The sequence below is a fragment of the Empidonax traillii genome, unplaced genomic scaffold (assembly GCF_003031625.1).
Source record: "Empidonax traillii isolate 1590-97213 ecotype Southwest subspecies unplaced genomic scaffold, ASM303162v1 scaffold379:size601899, whole genome shotgun sequence".
NCBI classification, from domain to species: Eukaryota; Metazoa; Chordata; class Aves; order Passeriformes; family Tyrannidae; genus Empidonax; species Empidonax traillii.
The window spans coordinates 113,985-134,656 of record NW_020955572.1 but is presented as its reverse complement, the minus strand read 5'-3'; the positions used below and the strand labels follow the sequence as shown (position 1 = coordinate 134,656).

Sequence of the window (20,672 nt, the reverse complement as noted above, 5' to 3'; positions counted from 1 at the left end):
TGATTCTACATCTAAAATATGACAAGAGGCATATTATTAAATGAAAAACAAATTTAAGATATTTACAAATTATTTTCTCTCCCCATCACTTCTTACTCAAAGCATGTACTATATTGCAGATTGCAAATAAATTTAGGGTGTGCATGTGAACATCTGGCTAAAATGATTGCTCTTTTTCTGTTCGTGTTTACTTTTTCAGTGCTCTGCTTCTAAGGAAAATAGTCTCGTTGTCCTCTGAATCCATTTCAGCTTTTCAGAGTTAACTGCCTTTTTCCCATATGTTCATTATTCCGTGCTCTGCAGGTTTTAGCTTACTTTGTTTTTCTGGATTTAGGTTTCTTGACTTAGCTTCTTCATTACTAGCACACAGAAGGTAACACTGTTAGTAGTCAGCCCTTTCCATAACTAATGTATTTGGTGTATTATTTTGAAACCCATAAGGTGAACAATAAATATTTTAGAAAGTTCACATATTGGACAGATCTTTTAAAAAGAATATTAAACCAGAATTCTAAGCATACAGATTTTCTTCTCCTCCTTTCTTTCTTGTCTCCCCTCTTTCATATGGATGTTTTCATACCTCAACAGCAGGTATGAAAAGAGCAGTAAGCAAATACACCTAATTTTTCTGTACCAACCCTGCCTTCACTTATTCAGATGCAGTAAAAAAATGCCTGCTGATATTAAAAAATAATCCATTATCAGTCACACAATTCCTGACATTCCCCTCCACGGAAATTAATATTTGACTGACCTGCCTATAGTCAGGTTACAACATCCTTCTGAAATATTTGTTCAAATCTTCTTTCTTTTAGTAAGATGTTATTAGTTGTCTAAAGTTTACAGGTCGTTTTCTGGAACTTCTGCAAACAATTTATTATTAACTCATATAGATCCTGCTACAATTCTTTTACCATGGACTATTTTTAAAACGTATATTTTGTCTCTCAGGGTTCAAGGAAAACAAAATATTTAGAACCTTTTAGACAAATGTCTTTCTCTGTGTCTTTGTTTCTGTGTGAAACAGAGTTACTGCTTTGGATTCTTTGTTTTTTTTTTTATGCCTGCTACATTATGAAAAAGAAAAGGTAAGAAAAGGTGAGCTGTCTGAAGGTTAGTTCAAAAGCGCTATGGCAACTTCAGAGAAAAAAACTTTCTGCTGAATTTACACCCTGTATAACCTCATGGATCATCTTCACTGATTTTTCTAAAGGTGCATCCATGCTGCTGAGAGAAAAAAAAACTCAACAAAATAGTAATACATTTCGTAGTTTTATAAGTGCCATCATTGAAACACACTTCAGGTCAGCAGGTGTATTAATGCGAAACAGCAGATTTTTGCTCATTAACTTCAGTGGTTTAAGTTAGAATAAGCTTTGACCCTAGAGCATTATCTTCTAATCTTTAGGTGAAAGCAGGAAAAGCTACTTATGATACACCAGAACACAGAAACATATGTCAGCTGCCAATCACAAGTCTTTGATATACCAAAAAATAAAGGAGAGCTTTCCAGAAATCCCTAATAATTCTCACTTTTGAATACATCTCTGGCTTTCAAAATGTCCACTTACTTGCATGAGCCCAAATATATAATAATCTCTTCTTTATTCTGGGTTAAATGTAAACTCTAACCTGTTGCAATTCAGACCGCACACAGATAAATCATTTTCTGCAGTGAAGGATTTTTCAAACTAATCCTATTTAAGAAGTGTTATTGAACTTCAAAAGAAGGAGAATGTACCTTTGGCATCAATAGCCTCAACAAACACCCTATTCTGCTGTCACTACTCTTGATTCTTTACAGCTTGTGTGCTTGTGCTAGCAAATATAAAAAAACATTAACCAAAGAAAAAGCCTGCTCCTTCTTCAGACACTCTCTCACATAAAATCCCTTTTTTTATGTCTTTCCTTCGGCTGAGATCTCATCTTGGGAAGACAGATGGGGATTGAATACCAGCACAGTCCAGTAACTATTATAAATAGTTCACCTATGTTTAGGGAAAAAAAATACAAACTTCCTGTGCATGCAGACACTTCAGAAACTACTTCGAGGCACTTTGTCAGACAACAGAATAAAATAAACAAGAGATGAAGTGGATCTATGTTCAGACCTGGTGCACTTCTTGAAGATATCCTGGTTGCCCTCAGCTAGTGACCTGTGCCCAAAGACAAGGACTTTCCCAGAGCACAAAAGCAGAACTTCCTTTTTTTTTTTGGTGAATGCATATAGCATTAAGTACTTTAATGTTAGGAAACCTACAGCTGCCAAAGCTAGCTAATTCAGAGAAACAGTCTTTCAGTCAAGTATAGATTTTACTTCCTGATTACACTCAAAATTACATGTGAAAAATCATTGATGTACTTTAATGACTTGTCTTAAAAAAAAAGAAAGTGAAACATGTACCTGGGCTTTGATAAGAACCTACCTTTCTTCTTCCCATATAATTCCAAAAGCCTGTAGCATATTAAAACATTACCAAGCCAGAAGCAGCAGAAGAAATCCTCTGCTGTGTACAGGCTCAGCATAGGTAGGACTGTTCTGACTTGGCCCAAGAGTAAGAATCGCTATTATCTGGTTTTGCCATTGGTATTTTAGAAGCAGCATGTTTGTCCCCATCCTGTGGCATGTTTACAAGGAGGCTCATTAACATCATTTAGCAAGAGCTTGTCAAGAAGAGCAACCTGTAATTTAATCACCTGCCACAGAAATACAGACCAGGCTTGAAGGGTTCATGGATAGATTTTAATCTATAAGGCAATATGACAGTGACAAAACAGACAGACACCGTCTTGATGCTTTTCTGCACTTCTCAAGTAAGGCTATAAGCTGGTGAAAAAATTTTTGCTAGAGGTCCTGTTTTCACCATTCATCCCTCAGTTGGCATCTATTATAGGTCACAATCTGAATGGCAGCCTAGCAATTACTTTGATGGCTCAGTTTTCTACAACACAGTTTTACAGAATTTGTGTCAGCAACACAGTAACCTCTAATGGCAGAGACCATGAAACACTAGGGTTTATTTTGACATACCTGTGATATTCATCCATGTTTTTCCTTTAGGCCTCCCAGGTAGGTACTCACATATGCTCCAGGAAAAAGTAGAATTTCAGCCCAAGTAAAGCCCTTGAGGATCAAGGCCATCAATAGTAAGCGATTCTTCTAAGTAACAAATCAATGACTTAAAATATGGATTCAGGGGAAGCAGTTTTGAATACTAGAACAGAACTCACTTCACAAAATTCATTTTTATCCCCGTCAACTCCCTTCAGATAGATGCCATCATTCCCGTTACTAAAAGGATCCATACATTATTCCAACCACCAGCTCTGACAATTCTGCTGAGAACTACTTTTCCCAGTACATCATTATAAGTCTGCCTTTAAATGACTTATAAGTATCTAAGCCTGAAATACGCTGGATTGGCAGTTAAGGAAGTTCAGAGGAAGAGAAAAAGGTGCTAAGCCTGTCAAGCTGAGACAGCAGTGTGTTATGAATGCAGCTACCTAGCAAAACAGTCACAGGAAAAAGTTAAGCAAAAAGCAGCACTCTTGTTGAACTCCACAGTAAATCTGAGTGTGGAGTATTGACTTTCAACTAGGAAAAAAGTTTAGAAACTTTTTATTGAGACCAATTGAGAAATTATTACATGGTAAGCTCAAAAATGTCAAGGTTGGGTAATTATTTTGAAAAAGCTTTCAGTAAAATTGTCCCTACAACTTTATAAATTTGCTGAAATAGCACAAAATTTAAAGCTGCACAGTAACTCCACTTTGAAAACTACCAGAGAAGCCAGGGCTTCAGGTTCATGTAAATATTCAGTACCAAAGTTTGCACATGAATAAGTGAATAAGAATGCATAAAACATCCAGGATTTTTTTTTTCTTCAGAATATGTGTATCTGAATACACAATATCTTTCACATAATACATTACCTCTGATAGGAAAGAGAGTAGCTCAGGGTAACTAATGATAATTTTTCACTGGGGGCTTATTACCTGGGTGTCCTCTGCCTGGCCATGCAGTGTTAATTTTTTGCAGTAGCTGGGAGGAGACAGTAAATTGATCAACCAGGAGACAGTCGACTGATCAAAAGATCAACCCATGATCTTTGCCTTTTGTGCCTCCAGTTGGAAGAGGGAAGGGGAGGTGGGGTTTTTTAGTGGAAGTACTAAATTGGAGAATACCATTCCTAAACCACGACACTGTTGTTTCATGTTAATTTAGTGTAAATAAATGATCACAGAAGTCTTTTTTTTCAAAAGTTCCAACCAAACTCTTTGCTGCTAGCCTCAGTAAACCTTTCAAAATCCTCATAACTGTAGAGAACACAAAATCCTTTTACCCTGATGGTGGTTTTTCCAGATAAACACATTTATACATGGCAATATTTGTGGAAAACAAGCTTCAGACAATAGATTTAATCTCTTAAGTCTCCTTGGGCTTCAAACTTCCTTTGATACAAAACAGTTGGAGGAAAGGCCAGTCAACATGCTGAGGGGAAAATGCCCAGTTCCCCAGCAGCTGAATGTCTGGTAGATGTTCAGAAACAGTCCACTTCAGAGCTCCCATAGTCATTAGATAAAGTCAGTAAATCAGTCTCAAGAATTCACTTATGCATTGTTGGACTTACTAAGGCTTTCTCCTGTGTTTGTTTTAAAAAGTTAAACCAAAACTGGTCAGGACCACCCACTGCAGTACCCACACCTGCTTCAGATTGCAGGGAGAAAGAAAAGTACAAATCTGAATTTTTTTAGAAAGAAAGTGGCTAAGGAGATTTTGCTTTCCCAGTGGTTTTCATCTAGAGCTAGAAACGCACAAATAGGGAAGCATGTCTGGCTAACTACTATAACAGCACGATGCTGGCAGTTCTTTGTGGTAAAGTTCTCATTTAATACACCCTGACTCTAAAATCCTAAGTGGCAATACATTGCTCTCCCACCTTTCTATAGAATTAAACGTGATAAAATCAAGAATTAGACCCTTTCAAAATTTTCAAAGCAAAGTGCTTTAAATGAGAGATGAATTAGACCATCTGGTTTAGGGAATTTAAATGACTTCCCTCTTGCATTTGGTATTTAACTATAATTAGACCAATCTGAAACTTCTTACTAGACAAACAAAAATACCATTACATCCTTGTCCTTGCATCACTGTGCAGTCCTCAAAGAACAGATCTGTTGTTCCCTTGCCATCCACAGCATATTTTCACAAGCACAAGTTGTAAGTCTGGAATGAAAAATACTTTCTAAACCTGCTCTTGGCTCCAAAGAGGAGCAAGATCAAAGTTCCCATTCAATGCAACTCCATCACCCTGAGCAGAGCAGCAAGGGGGATAAAAAGACCACTGAACCCTGTCAGGTGTCAACAGCTGAGAGTTAGTGTAGTGCTGATCTATGGCTGAAGGGACACATGCTGCCCATGGACTCGAAAAGTACTATGAGATACCAAATGTAGATCACACATGTTAAGGCCCATTTGTAATTTGATTTTACAGCACAACCACCTTGTCATGGCAAGAATGAATATAAATCCTCCCGTAATGGATATTCATGGCTCCTCTGTGTGTGTATATATATATAAATGTATATATATATTTTCTAGACACCTTATAGACTCATTTGACAGTCAGTTCATTACAGGGCATTTCCAAATTAACACGGAAAAGAGTGATTTTTTTAAAGCTTTTTTTCAGGTCTCTTCACATATTTTTTACAGCAATTCAGGTGTAAAAATGTGAGAACTTGCTAATTATTATGTGTTTAGGGGATTAGTTAGACTTCTTTTTCTTACATTTGACAGGCAAATCAGTTCTGAGAGGCAGTGATAAAATGTTCCTCTGTGTGTTGTCATTAATTTGTCGGGTTTTTTTTGACTGCAAAACAAGTGAAAGTTTCTTATACCCATTAGGGTTTTTCTTTTCAGGATGGTAGAAGAATTTAGGAATTTGTTCTTGTACCAGTCCAATAGTAACTCACAAAGCTACTACAAGGAAGACTGAGGTTTCAAGATTGGCATTAAAAACATCTAAGCTGAAAGAACATGACCTTACAGCAAACATGACCTGCAGCACTTACATTATAAGGAATTTATTCAATACATCCTGCAATATTTAGGCAATAAGGCAAGACTAACTTTTCTTCAGGACAGATTTTTCTGTTCTTTCTCAGCCAAAAATACTATTTACCAGATGATGAGAAATTACTTGCAAAGGCTTCTGCATTTTGCTTCTGAATCACAAAAATTTGCAGAGAATAGGTAAAAAAATCTGGCATCCCATCAATCATCCTTTTCCATGGAAATAATACAAAAAGTTTCTTCTTTTATCCTTTAGCTGCCACATCACATTGTAACTACTCACTTTATCAGAGATCTTGCAGCATGCTGTCAGTCCATCCCATTCCCTGCTGTCACTAGAAAACATGTTTTTTTCTGAGTGTGAAGTTACTGAAATCCCTCTTTTGCTTAGCCATGATAACCTTTCTTTCCAGACAGCTAGCATAAAATAAATATTTAAAGTACCTAATAAAGATAGACAGCAGGAAAAAAAAAAAAGGTAATTCAAAGATTTCTCTAGAGTTTTCATTTTTACTGGCTAAAAACCTGCTATTGAGAGTCCTGGTGTCAAAGAAATGTGGAGACGATTGCTCTCTCCTGTCCTTGGGCTTCCTAGTGACATTTGCTTCAATATTTCTGGGTGAAATCCAAATTACTTTTGCAAGTAGTCCAACGAACCTATGGCCATCTGTTCCTGAATGGTGAAATAAAATGGAGCTTTTAATCACAGATTTATATTAAGGTAAGATCGGTAGTGAAATAAATCAAGTAGCGAGAGAAAGAAAGTGATTACTAAAGCCAACAGGATGCATAGATACAAAACGTAACAACATGGAAAACTTTGCAGTAACTTTCACAAATATGGAAATGGTAAAAACCCACAATTTTTTTTTTTTCTAAAAGAAGAAAAAGCCAGATCAACAAGAAGTATCAAAATAGTGGCAATCATGATTTAGTGTAAAGTTTTGTTGGGCAGCAGTGATGCACAGCCTGTAGTAATCCTTGACAAGTACAACAGTTTGCCTGTATTCTTGAGTTAAATAAAAACAAATGGCATATGTTATACAGAACAGTTCTACTTTTAGGAGAGGGAAGCCTTGTGAGTTTATTCATACCAACCCCTGGGTACCAATTCTCTCAAACTTCTTTCCGTGACTCTCATCTTCCTCCTGCATCCCCTGTCTCCACCACCACCCCTCCGCCCCTCCAATTAAAAGAATAAATAAATTATTCTCGGAATTCACCAAGGGCCAGCAGAAATTCACATCAAATAGGAGCATGTGTCTGGTTTACACATTAAACAGTTGGTTACTCTGATTTGTATCACAGCAACACATGGAAGGCTCAGAAAGATCTTGGCTCTATTTCAGTAAGTTGTACCTAAAATAATGGGAGCTCTAAATAACGCATGCTGTTTTCTAGCACTCTCTAACAGGAAATAGATTAGGAAGAACAGATGAACAGTGAATAGAAAATGTTTTTTTATTTCCCTTTCACAGAATCACAGAGTGAATGAGGCTGGAAGAGACCTCTGGACATCATCTTGTCCAGCCTTCTGTCCAAGCAGGACCATCTTGAACAGGTTGCCCAGGACCATGTCCAGTTGGCTTTTGAATGCCTCTGAGGATGGAGATTCTCCCATTCCTCTTGGTTCATTTCAGAGTTGTGTTCACCAGACAAATTTCGAAGCTCACTTTAAAACAATGCAAAAAAGAAAATAAATTGTGGGGGTTTTAATTGCTAATGAAAACTAAGCCTTAATTTTATCCCAAATAATTTTGTTGTGCTTTTTAATTTGCCTTTATAGCATTCACTGATGGTCAAGATTTTAACAAGATTAGTGGTCTATATGATCAGGAGTAGAACTCAAATACAAATAGAATACTGATAGGTTTATCTAAGTTATTGCACAGCACACATTTAATATGTCACATACTAACACTTTTGCAGTATTTTGCACATTTTAAAAGTAGATTGAGCAACTATATAACTATTTAATTTTACCAAAATCTGGAACATATACTATATAAAAAAAACTTTAATTGCTGAAATTATTACTTTTTATTTAATTCTTTGCTTAGAAACAAGGCCTTCTTGTTTGTGTACTGCAACAGGAAATTTATGATCACTCTTTTCTAAGGAAAATAAGTTAAAATTTATCTTCGGTGTAGCAAATACAGGCATGTAATATTCTCTTTGTCCTGTCACCTGATGTTCATCTGAAAGTAGTGAATAGCACAGCCTTTCTGGAATCAACTCTCCATAGAATTAATCCCATTTGAAGCAGTAACCATGGAAATAGCCTTGTCTACTGAAAATTTTCATTAGACACTGTCTTCACAAATAGCATTAATCATAACCCTAGTCCTAACCTTGCAATATCAAATAAAATTAAAATCTTTTAATTACATTGAAAAGTTTCAGACTTTACCTTCAAAAATGAAGATGACAAATTTTGGTGTCCCAGAGATAGCATAATCAAAATACTTTAATCTGCAAAGTGCAGGAAGACACTTAGTGACACTTTTGTGGAATGACACTTCAGAAACATTTCTATATATCTACATGCCAGATCAATATTACCAATTATCAGGATTATTGATAAAGAATAAATACCAAGAACAAACTAGTGTAAGTCATGTGTAATGCCTTTGGTCAGTCCATTCCAAGCTAACAAGCAAATGTGAAAAGGGAAGACGTGATCAGGTAAAAAAACCCCCAACAAACCATGTTTGAAGGAAATTTAAAAATTGTTTTACAGATAGAGTCCTGTATCAAACAACTTCCTAAAAATGCATACAAAAGAGCATATCTGAAGGCAATACCAGTGTTTCTTCTCTTCCAGGCATTTACACCCACATTTGGTCCTATAAATGACTCCCCAAAGAAAATAAGCAGTCCAAAAGGGATAAGTAAAACCAAGTAACTCTTAAAAACTATAGGGAAGGATCTGCTTCCTTTCTCTGCAAGGTCCCTGTGGGGACATAAACAGGATTTGACACTAGCTGAATTTGGCCTTGTCTCTAGGTACACGCTGTGCACACTGAGGAAATGTACTTAATATGAAACAGGCAAGTGCCAAATGAAAAAATTCTGAGGTTCAGCTCTGAGAAGTAATGAAGTTTGGCAGTTACTAGAAGATTTTAGGTCTGGAAAATGTATGAGAAGCTTTCCAGCCGAGATGTGCAGTGTTTCCTAGCGTTAGCAAAGCTAACAATAAATTCAAGTTAGTTATAACGTTGCCAGCACAGTCACTATGGCGTTACACTACTTCAATCTGGCAGATGGTGGCAAATGCAGTTTTAAATTGAAGTAAGTATGAGATACAGTTTTGTACATATATATTTTGCCCTCAGGGGAGGTGGGGAGGGGCAGAAACAAAAGCACAGAAAGTTTCACCTGAATGTGAGGAAAAGGTTTTTTACTGTGTGGGTGATCGTGCACTGGAAGAGATTGCCCAGAGAGGCTGTGGAATCTCCCTCACTGCAAAATTTCCAGAATCATCCAGATACAATCCCATGTCATGTGCTTTAGGATGACCCTGCTTGAACAGGGAGGTTGGACCAGATGACCCACTGTGGTCCCTTCCAACCTTACCCATTCTGTGATTCTGTGTAATTCTGTTACACAGAATGTCAATTCCAGCCAATAGGTCATGCAGTGTTTTTTTCCCAGAGGATCCAAGTGTGGCTTTCCCAGTCCTTATATTTAACAAGTAAAAGGAAAGGGTAATAAGCCCCCCAGGAGCTCTTGCCTACCACTAAGTTTCCCTTTGAAGAATTTACAATGAATGTCAACAATGGCAAGACATATGGCCTGACTATTTGGTCTTTTACAAAGCACTTGACAAATTTCCACTAGATAAGGCTTATTTCAAGGAACAAACCAGAGAAACAAGTGTGAGAGCAAAGAAAAGGTAGTGTAAGAGTAAAAATAGTAGTTTGAACTTTTCTGAGTTAATTGCTAATTCCCAAGGAGTATGGAGTTGGCCATCTGCTGCTGCACAAATCATATGTGAAGGGTCTTCTGCTGAAAGAGATCTGTTAAGCATACGAAATACTAAGACCAAGAGAAACCTTGGAGCCTCCTGACTGCTGTAGTGGTTCTTAGAAGAGTAGAATTTTTTAGTGGCAAAACAGACAAAATGAAGGTGTAGAATAGATCCAGATGCATGGAGAATTGATTTTTTCAGCAGATTAGCTATTAGCTGTGATGATTTTCAACAGATAATTGCTAAAGAGACTAGAATAACAATGATTAGCCTCTTCACAATGAAAGTCTTGCCACTAAACTCACATTTAAAAAATGAGAACAAAATATTACAGGTTAGTAAAGTAAGAAGATATACTATTGAAAGTCATACCTGCTTTCTTCGTAGTCAAGACCAATTCTTCTGAGCATGTGCTGATCGCTTCATGAGCCTGCTATGAAGATGCCAATTGAAGGATGAGTTGTAGGACAGGAAAGATGCATAAAACAAGTTCTGTTTTGGTTCTTTCCAACAGTTTCAATAAGGAAAGTCAGGATCTGCTATATGCTTTCATAGTTCAAAAAAGATTGGAACTCACTTCCTGGAACAAGACATCTGAGCAATGCCTAGAAGCACGGCTACAGGAATTAATAGGAAAAAAAGGTCAGTCATATAATTGTAATTAATGGCTGTTATAGGTGTTTTTTGTGTGTGTATAATCCATGCGTTGACTTTCTGAATTTATTTTAGGGAAGAAATGACAGTACCTTTTCTGAAAACAGTATCTGGTCTGGTAAAATTCAGAGAGAAGGGCTCAGATTACCACTACAAATAGACTATACACTGAAGAACACGTTATTGTACTGGGCAAACAGAAACAGCAGCTATTAATCTGACCATTAATCATTTACATTTGTTTCGCTTTTTAGTTTTTGCCAGGTAGCACCTTCTAGATAGAACTGCTTAGGCATAATGCCTTTTACTAAATCACAGCTATTATGGTCTTTTACAGGGTAAAGGCAAACCTAAGTGGATATCAGTACCTTTGGTTCAATGTTTTGGTACTCTTATACTGGGTTGATGATTATCTTTTGTGGCATGTGAAATTAGTCCTACAGAACTCAAGGGAATGGAAGAAATGATACTGCAGTATATTAACTCACAAACACTTAAAAAAAAAAATTCACATGTTGAGAGTTATGCATTGCAATCACTGTCATAAGAGGGAGAGTGACTGGAATTTCTTCCCATGAGAAAAATGTAGCTTTGGCAATTCACAGGTGTTTGAGCTGGCATCATCACAGACATATGGGATAAAATGTTGGCTACAGACTGACAAGATAAAGATCACAAAACAAACAGAGCCTTTAGATAACGCAAAGTGGAGAAAGAGCAGTGTGAGGCTTTCTCACCCTCCCTATTTTCCATAATTCTCCCTTGGTAGTTTACTATTTTAACAATACCTGGACCAAGCACACCTTAAAAGTGAAGTTAAGAATTAAAATTAGAAATGAACCTCATGAGCACAGTATTTATTTCTTTTTTAGACAGAAAAAATGTTATGGAAAAGCAGCTAGCTATTCTGGGTACTGCAGCCAGGAGGAACGGAAAGCTGACAAGACCCGAAAGAGCGAAAGTCTTTTATGAAGTACAGAGCTTAGAGAGGCCACTGCTGTGGGACTATCCAGTTTGTATAACCTTTTTTGCTATGCAAAAAAAGGAAAAATCTCTCCCTTTCTTCCATCACGCTCGGCATCAGCAGAGCACTACCATAAAGCCCTCGGGCACATGCAATTTCCCTTCAGCAAATACTCGGTCTGTGGTACAGCTGAACCCTTTGCGGTCAGGTCTCAGCAAAACCGCATCAGCTGCACAGGGGCAGGGTAGGTAGTGCAGAGATGAGCTCTCCTGGCAGGAGAGGCTTCCAAAACCTTGCACTGCTCATGACATTCCCTCTGTTGTGTCAAAGGACATGGGGGCTGCTCAGCAAGGTTCCTGTCTGCATGTATAAAGAAAGAGACATATACCTGTACAGCATCAAATAATAGAAATTTTGTGCAATTTTATTCCTGCTATTGAAGATTATTAGGCCCTTTCTCCCTATTGTTATGGAATGGTGTTCAAGAAGCAGTGGAGTGGGAGAAAATTTAAAACAAACTGACCTCTAATTAATTGTAACAGACATATTATGGATTTGAAAGGGTAAAAAAAGAGAGCTTTCACTCGCTTTCTCATAATTGAAATCTAAGTACGGCCAGACAACAGTTAACCAGGCAGCTAGTGGTGAAAGTCAAATCTAAGAATCATAGGAGGGAATTGTAAATACTCATTACCTATTTGACCTTAAGACGTACCTTATGGCAGTACTGACATTTTTTGTCTTTACAAAACTGATACAGGAAATGTCCTTAGATGGCAGTGCTTTTTCTGCCAGTATTGCTGGTTCAAATGAAAGTTACTATGCAGACAGATAAAACATTAAAGTCGTTGCTACTACAAAATCAAGCTATTTTAGTGGAAAAAATATACAACTGTTAGTGGAATTATTCCACTCTTACATCAGAATCTAAGTAAATTACCATTTATATAAACAACAACTGGACAATTCCCTGGACTGAGTCAGGCAAGCATTTGTAATGGATGTACTAGATTACACCTGGACAAACATCTGCTATAAAGCTACTTCTGAAGAACTATTCAATATGTCAGTAACATGTCCCCAGCTTCTGGGCTGGTCAATGGTGCAATTCCTACAGATGCATTGTGCCTTGATGCCACTATGGGAACTGAACTCAGCTCTCACATGTAATTTCTGATGTCAATGATATGCTATCATATAGCTATATATAGTCTAATAAAAGAATGTGTGCTGAAATTAAGAAAGAACAGCATGAATAATGAATTTACAATCCTCACACTTTTTTATTCAATGATAGGATCAGTCAGCTACTCAAATTCATAGATGCAGCCCCAATCATTGCCACATCCATTTTTTCTGCCTTCCTTTCCTTTAAACTTGCCTTGCTTACAGCATTACTACTTTGGGTTGTTTTTTGAGTATTTTTAACTAATAATTGAAAAGATTATATTCAGGTACATTTTCACAGTATAAATTAAAACTAGAGGTAGATTTTCTCTACAGAATTTTTAGGAGTTATCAGTCTCATCTAAGCCATGCGTTTTAAGCTGCTGTGCCTTCAAAGAATTCTCCTTCCTATATTTTTGTAAGATTTCTCTTGACAGATCCTAGACAGATCCTTACTGCTGAAGGTAATAGTCTTGCTCAACATTTAATTTACTTCATTGGAAACTAGTCTATGTTTCCAACCATACGGGGCAATGGAGGCAAGCAAGGTCACTTGTGCAAGAAGAAACACAGACTAGTACCATCACCCTGTGTTGATATGGTGTCATTTCACATTATGCACACTCTGAGTTACTCTAACCTAGAAACTTGTGACATCCATTTGGTGACAATTAATCACAATGACACAGTCCAGGGACATCAGCTTTGCACACAAATCTTCATTGCACTAAGCAAACACGAAAACTTCCCCACATAAAATCAATATACAAACTTCCCTATAAATACAACTGTATTTCTCACATGAATGCCTCAGATGTTAGAGCAATAAGAATTTTTAAGAAAATTTTAACCATTTCAACCTCAATTTTAAAATGTATGCCTCCTAAGAAGGTTTTTACAGTAATTTTTTACTTTGGGGGATTTGGCTTGGATTTATACTGACGGCACCTGTAAAATCATCTTGAGGCTTTGTTTCCTTTAATAATGAATGTTTACATTAGAAAATAAACAACTTCACCCAATAGGTTTTGAATTAAAGTATGTTTCAATTCCTTAACGCCAATGCATCACAATGGAATTCATGTGCATTAATGGAATTTATTACAGAAGTGTAACAAAACTGAACAAGCCCTCAAGAAATTTTGCAGAATGCTCAAACCCAATTAATTTTGAATTACAGCACATTTTCAAAGAACTGCATAGGTCTTAAGAGATAAGGAAAAAGAATCATGGTATTATGGCTGCAAAATTGGACTCTCCCTATAGATTGTTATTGCTGAATGTTTTTTGAAAGAGAAGAAAGGCTGAGTTACTTTTGCTAGCTTTCAAACAAAATTAACAAAGTGTTTTGATAACCACTACTCTGTTCTAACATCCCAAATTTGATAAATCTCCTTGTGCCCTCCAAGCCCCTCAGGCACATGGAAATCAATCAGAAGTGTTACCTATACATCAAAAGAGCTCTAACCTCCTCTTCTTCACAGAAACCAAAGTCCAGCAGACAACTTAACCTCACCAACACATGTCACTGTGTAAGCCTGTGAAGTAAATAAACCACAACAAGGGAAAGGAATTTGAGAATCTTCCTAAAAATGGGTATCTGATGTCAATAGCAAGACCTATAGGGCATACCCTCAGTGCCTTGTGCTTGACGCTGGCTCTTTCAAAACTGCATTTGCCTGATGAGTAATATAATGATACCATGACTCGAGCTGGAAGGATGTGTATTAATTTTTTTTTTTTTTTTAAATTCAGCAGACTGCAGAATGCTCCAAGAGCATACAAAGCAGCTGCAAATGTTAGTGGCAGAGGGGGAGAACTGGTAACCTCCCTGTCCATTTTGATTTTAACTGATGAATTTCAAGCATCTTGGTTAAAATTTGTTACAGGCATGAGTCTGAGGTTTTAAACAAATTTTTCTATGGAATTTTATGGAAAGATGGTGAAAAGATGTAAAATGTCTTGCATTATTACTAACATTATAATATGGAGATTCTCTTTAAAAAAAGGCACACACATTTCACTTGTAAAACTCACCTTCAAGAGGACAGATACAGTGCAGAAGTCTCCTTTTCAGGATTTGATTCAGTTAGCACCTGAAACACAACAAAAAATTCAAGCACAGATGTCATCTTTTAGGCAAGGCAATTCTTTTTCCCATTCTTGCTATGTTCCTTGACTTCAAAGAGTAATTTCTATTGCCATTTAAGTGGATGAATTAAAAAATTAGCTAAGTGGACCCATCCTGTACAGTGAGTCCAGTGACACTGTGTTAGCAGCAGTCTAGTCATGACAAAGGGTTACTCTACCAATTCAGCATGTCCAGTATTGTACTTGCCTTCAGGAGTGGGCTGAGTTTTTCAAAACTTGATGTTTTAGTTACTCAACCAGTGGTAACTGGTTAAGTCAAAGATTCTTCCAATACATTATTTTCTTCCTCGTGTTAATTCCAATCTCTTTCTCCACACAGAAAGTTGTTGACAAACTACTTTAATGTCCACTGCACTAGTCGAAATGAGCCAATGATTTGCAACTAACATATTTAGATTAGTGGAAAACCAGTAAAAAGGATTAGCGTATTTTAAATAAATTTGTGCTGCCACAGCTTTATTTAAATCCAGTTTTTAAAAGCTTAGTAATTAGAAACACATACACTGCTCTAATGAAGAATCTGTAAATACAGGTATTTTTTAATTTCCTATGAAGCACAAAATTAATCCAGTTCCTGAAAAACTTTTGTTATTCCACCTGGGCACTAAGTTTTTAAAATAATACTAAAGGAAATCCAGTTCTTGTCCCTGTGCACAAAGCAGGTAAAAATTTTCCTACTATCATTATGGTCTGTCAGTCTTCCTCAGCCTTGTAAAATAATCCAATTTTTGTACAAGCAAACTAATGACACTAACTCATGTGGTTTTAAACTAAGCATATCTGTGGCTTGACCTAAAATATTCCCTTCAAAGACTATAAAATAATTCATAGCACTGAACTTGGTATTCCCTATTTTTCAATGAAACTGAGAATTATAATTCCCCACATCCTAAGAAGAGCACAAAGATTAATCACTGCGTCTCAAAATCTCCAAATTTATATCACTGTCTTTGCATATCTATAAATACATGTGCAGAACTACAAGATCAAGAAAAAAACCAAGTGACTGCGACAACATAAAAATAGTCAAGGGCTCCCTACTGCTTTCTGCATGACTGCAGTCATGAGGACAGATGTCTGTGCAAATTTTTTGCATTTTATTGAAAAAAGGAAAAAGTTTTGGAATTATTTAGGTATTTAGTAAGTTTATGTTACCAGCCTTTGCCTTTATTTGTTCTACCTGCTCCTGATTTCCTGCATTTCTTTAATGCTTCAGTGGTTTCCACTTGATCTGGTATCACGAAAGATAAGCAACACTATAGTATTAATACACAGACAGTTACCTATTTTTAAAAAAACAGAAACGATCTTTTCAAAGGAAGACTTATACTACCAACCTCTTCTCTGGCTTTTCCTCATAAATGAGTAATAACCCAAGTGTTTGTTGTTGCTGTTTTAGTTTTGTTCCACAAAAATGATCCAAAATTATCCCAAATCTCCATTGTCCCTGTTCTTTAGTAAATTCAGCAATCTCAACTTACTTCTGAATTTATGATAGATAGCTTTGATGCTCAGGGACTAAAATGCATGCATATTCCCTCCCCTTCAAATTCAGTGGGGAATTTTCAGGGAAGAAAGAATATAAACTTCTTCCATAGTCTTCTGCATGACAGTTGTTTTCAGGAAGGTCTTCATATTGCAATCCTATTAGACTAAACATATTATGAATTTTCTTTCCACACTTTAATTTTGCTAATATCACATGTTTTAATGAAATGCATTTTCAGTTTGTCATCTAATTACATTATTACATCACAAAACCCTCCACAACAGTACTTGCTGTATCAGCCAATAATGACAACACTTTTTCTTTAGCTTCATTTAAAATCAATTTTTATATCAGTTAATTTCAGTGCTAAGAAACTGACCTTTAACAAAATCCCATTGCCAGAATCGTAAACTCTTAACTATTTTTATTTAAGAAAATAATACAACTATGCCCCAAAAATTACAACAAAGCTTGAAAGGAAATATCTCTCTTTCTTTACTATGCAATGAAGACAATGTCATAACAGTAAATAACAAAGCTAGAGAAAAATCAACAAAATTACAGAAAAACAAAGGCTTGCTATGGGTTTTGTCTTAGTCAAATATTCTTCAATGGAAATAAAAAATTAATAAATGGTATTATTCAAATAAATACATATTTTAATAGGTAAAATGTATCTGAAACATGGAATTCGTCCTGATTCAAAATTTCAGACTACACAAAAAGTCAAAATAATGGGCTACACTAGGTTGGTTACAAGAGTCTTTATTTTGCAAACTATACAGAAACAGTAAAAAAGAAAATGCATTATACTTTTCAATATTACATAGAATAAACAATAGATTTAGTATTTAATGTATAGAAATTAATTCAAATAAGAAACTGATTTTCCTTTTAATAAAGGATGGGAAACCAGTGATCCATTTTTCAAACTACATCCTGTAGTAATACATTATACAGGTCATGTCAATTTTACTGTGGGCAGAAAGCAACAGGTAGGATATGAATGAAGACGATGGAGTCTCAAAATGTCTACACAATTAATTAACATGCTAACATAAATACAGTGAATAAAGTAATTTTCTCTACAGTCAAATCTTAAGTGCTACTCTACACAATAAGTATAATCTAGTCCACATGGTAATTACATAATAATAGGAAAAAAATTAAAATAATCCATTTTCTTCATTCCAGCAGCAGTATCTATACTGGTATTAATTTGGTAATTGGGTGTGCTTAGCTATTGCCTAATATCCTATACTGGTATGCATGCTAAAACCTCTCTATTTCTATTTTGCAAGGCACCTTTACAATACGTTCTCTAAGTTTCTGCACTAGTAACAGAAAATGACATGAATTAAGATATAGAGCAAAACTATTTCCTGAATTAAGAAAATAAAAAACATCATTATACATTTATTAAAAACTACCTTGGATCAAGTGACAATACTCTGAAATACAGTCATGTAGAAAGGTAATACAATTTTAAGCAAATCTTTTTCCCCATGTAAATATTTTATGCTAATCTGATTAGAGAGAAATACAGAGAAACAACAAAAGGTGAAGTAGTGTTTGAGTAAATAATGATACAGCTTATACTGTCTTGACATGAAAAAAAGAAAAAAAAAGGGCAAGAAAACTGTAGAATTACAGAATTGATGCTTGTCCGTGCTACTGCTTTTGAAAAATCCTTTCAGTAATCTAGCCATTTCATAAAAAAATGTAACTACAAATGCAAACCCAATGGAGGACTTCGTTTTAGTCTTCCCTCCTGATAATTTTTCTCTGTACGTTTGATTAATTAAAGGCTGGTGAGATGCTACTTGTGCATCAAGACTTTTCTACTGCAACACACTTCTGATTTATAACATGGACAACCTGCAAAGACTTCAAGGCCTAAAACACTGATAGAACTTAAGCTGAATTATGGTATGTGCTCTGAAGAGGACATGCACAGTTCCAAGTAAGGGCAAATATTTTTTCACCAGAGTTTTAAAGAGAATGGTTGTCTTTATACTGTGTTTTGCACATTTATATTTCCAGTAGCACATAACATTTTATTCTTCAGGCTAGACTTCCAATATGTTTTCTTCAGCGTAACGGCATTTAAAAACTCAAAAGCACATAATATAATTATTCTTATTTAAACAAAAAAGTCTATGACTCCAGCTGCAATATTTGAAATAATCATACAAAATATACATATTTGTTAGAACCCTTTTGATCACAGAGAGCAAAGGGATTTTATGAAATGTCATCTCGAGAAACTTAGAAAGGTACAATACATTGACCCCCTAATATAATCAAATATACCCATCATGATCATCGTCATCATCAACATCATCATCTCCTTCGTCTTCATCATCATCTTCAATTTCCTCTTCATCATTCATTATTTCATCTTCATCGTCTTCATCATCTGTCCATTCATGGAAATCACCAGAGGCAAAATCACCTGAAGTCTCTAAATCGACAGCTAAAAAGGTATGATAGTTATAGAAAAGACTAACAAGATCCACTATGTATTTATAATATATTTTACATAAGCACACCGAATATTTGCTTTCAGGACAACTACAGTGTGTCACATAAAAATAAAATATAAAAAATTATGCAAACTTTTTTGTCATAAAAGAAATCCATTTCAATAGTGAATGAATTTCTCAATGTTAACAAAAGGAAACAATTTTATGGATTTTTAGAACTGTAATGAATGCTGTGAATAACTGAAAAAAATTTAAGTCCAACTTACAGATGACAGTAAAGACTACTGATTACTGTTCAGTTCTTACATATCTATCAAACTGTTCATCTAGAAAGGATTCTGGATTAGTTGGACAACAGGTCTGAGCTTGTATCTCAAATACTGTCTTCAATTTACTTTCTGCTTCAGGCTATGTTCTTTTGTTAGAGAAGAAGTGAAAAGGAGTCATATATGACTATTAAAAAAAGAATAAAATCCTTTTTTTCATCTTTTAATCAAATAAACAGCAAATAAAGGTGACATGGGAATTCTTGGAAGAAACTGCACAGCGCTGTAGGGAAGTGAAAAATAAGGGAAGGTTTAGCGTGCTAAAAACTTTTGGTAATTTCCTCAAATATAAATTGAAAAAAAGTCAAATTGAATTCACTAGCATGCTGATTACCCAAAGGAATTCCATCAAACATTCTGGGGCTTATCTAATATTGCTCTAGAAAATTAACTTTTCCTGGGTTTATGTACACTATGCCAAGCACATATAAGGGGTCTATTAATAGCTGACTCCAGTGACAGGAGTTTCAAAAAATAATGAAGTAATAACAATAAGAAATTATAGACTGTTATTTTTTGCATTAAAATCCATGTAGTTGTGTCCCACATCTGTTCTTACTGAAGAAATTTAACCTGGTTGGAAATCAAAGGGAATAACACCTCTAAAGTAAATAGCACAAAGGGGTTTTTAACTTACCACATTCTGCTGCACCATTTGTTCTGGATCCTGTTACCTCATTACCATATCTGTCAACACACCAGCACTGCCCTATGCTTCCATGGCACTGACTTGGTTTATAATACCCATCTTCATCACAGAAGGGGATGTACTGCCCTGCGACATACAGATATGTAGTGAGTAAGCGTAATAAAATCTGCCCCTTGGCCAACGTAACAATTACAGCAAAAAGCAACAACCTTTTGTTGTTTCATCATCCCAGATTCTACACTGACTGGTTTACTTCTACCAAATTCAGTTAGCAGAAAGTGACTCAATCTATCAAATGTGGGAGGGCAAATAACACATAGCAGTCTTGGACTGATTTCAAGAAATAAAGTGAGCAATCTCCCTTTAAATTTTTTTTTTTGGTCCTGTGATACATATTCCTTTCTTCCTGAATGTCTTGGTCAAGATATTCACTATATTCTGGGGAAAAGGCTCAAATGTAGAAACCATTCCTGAATGGGAAGTTCTATCATCTGTGGAGTACAGAGAGGTCTGAATAGTAAGGGTCAGGCTTCCTGGACTAACAATTTGCTAAAAGGAGTTAATTGTATTTAATATGTATTTTACAAACCACCTAGTTACATAGTACTATTTGATTATTTCACCACAGAAGACAAATGCAGTGTAACACACCAACAACTGTAAAAAATGAATGTTAAATTTGCATTTATACATACAAGAGGGACTTATTTTGTGAGGCAGGGACTTGCCTAAGGCTGAAT

General features: G+C 35.8%; 1 protein-coding gene across 2 annotated transcripts in view; it reads right to left on the bottom strand.

Moving 5' to 3' along the window:
- Window positions 1–17,220: 17,220 nt before the first annotated feature.
- SPOCK3 (SPARC (osteonectin), cwcv and kazal like domains proteoglycan 3) overlaps window positions 17,221–20,672 on the bottom strand; it is a 114,402-nt gene continuing 110,950 nt past the window's right edge. For both annotated transcript variants that reach the window (XM_027893079.1, XM_027893080.1), the window contains 2 exons: window positions 19,921–20,058; window positions 17,221–18,947 (listed from right to left, as the gene is read on the bottom strand). In XM_027893079.1, the coding sequence (XP_027748880.1) occupies window positions 18,775–18,947; window positions 19,921–20,058 (311 nt within the window). In that variant the 3' untranslated portion in view covers window positions 17,221–18,774. The remainder of the gene's footprint in view (window positions 18,948–19,920; window positions 20,059–20,672) is intronic.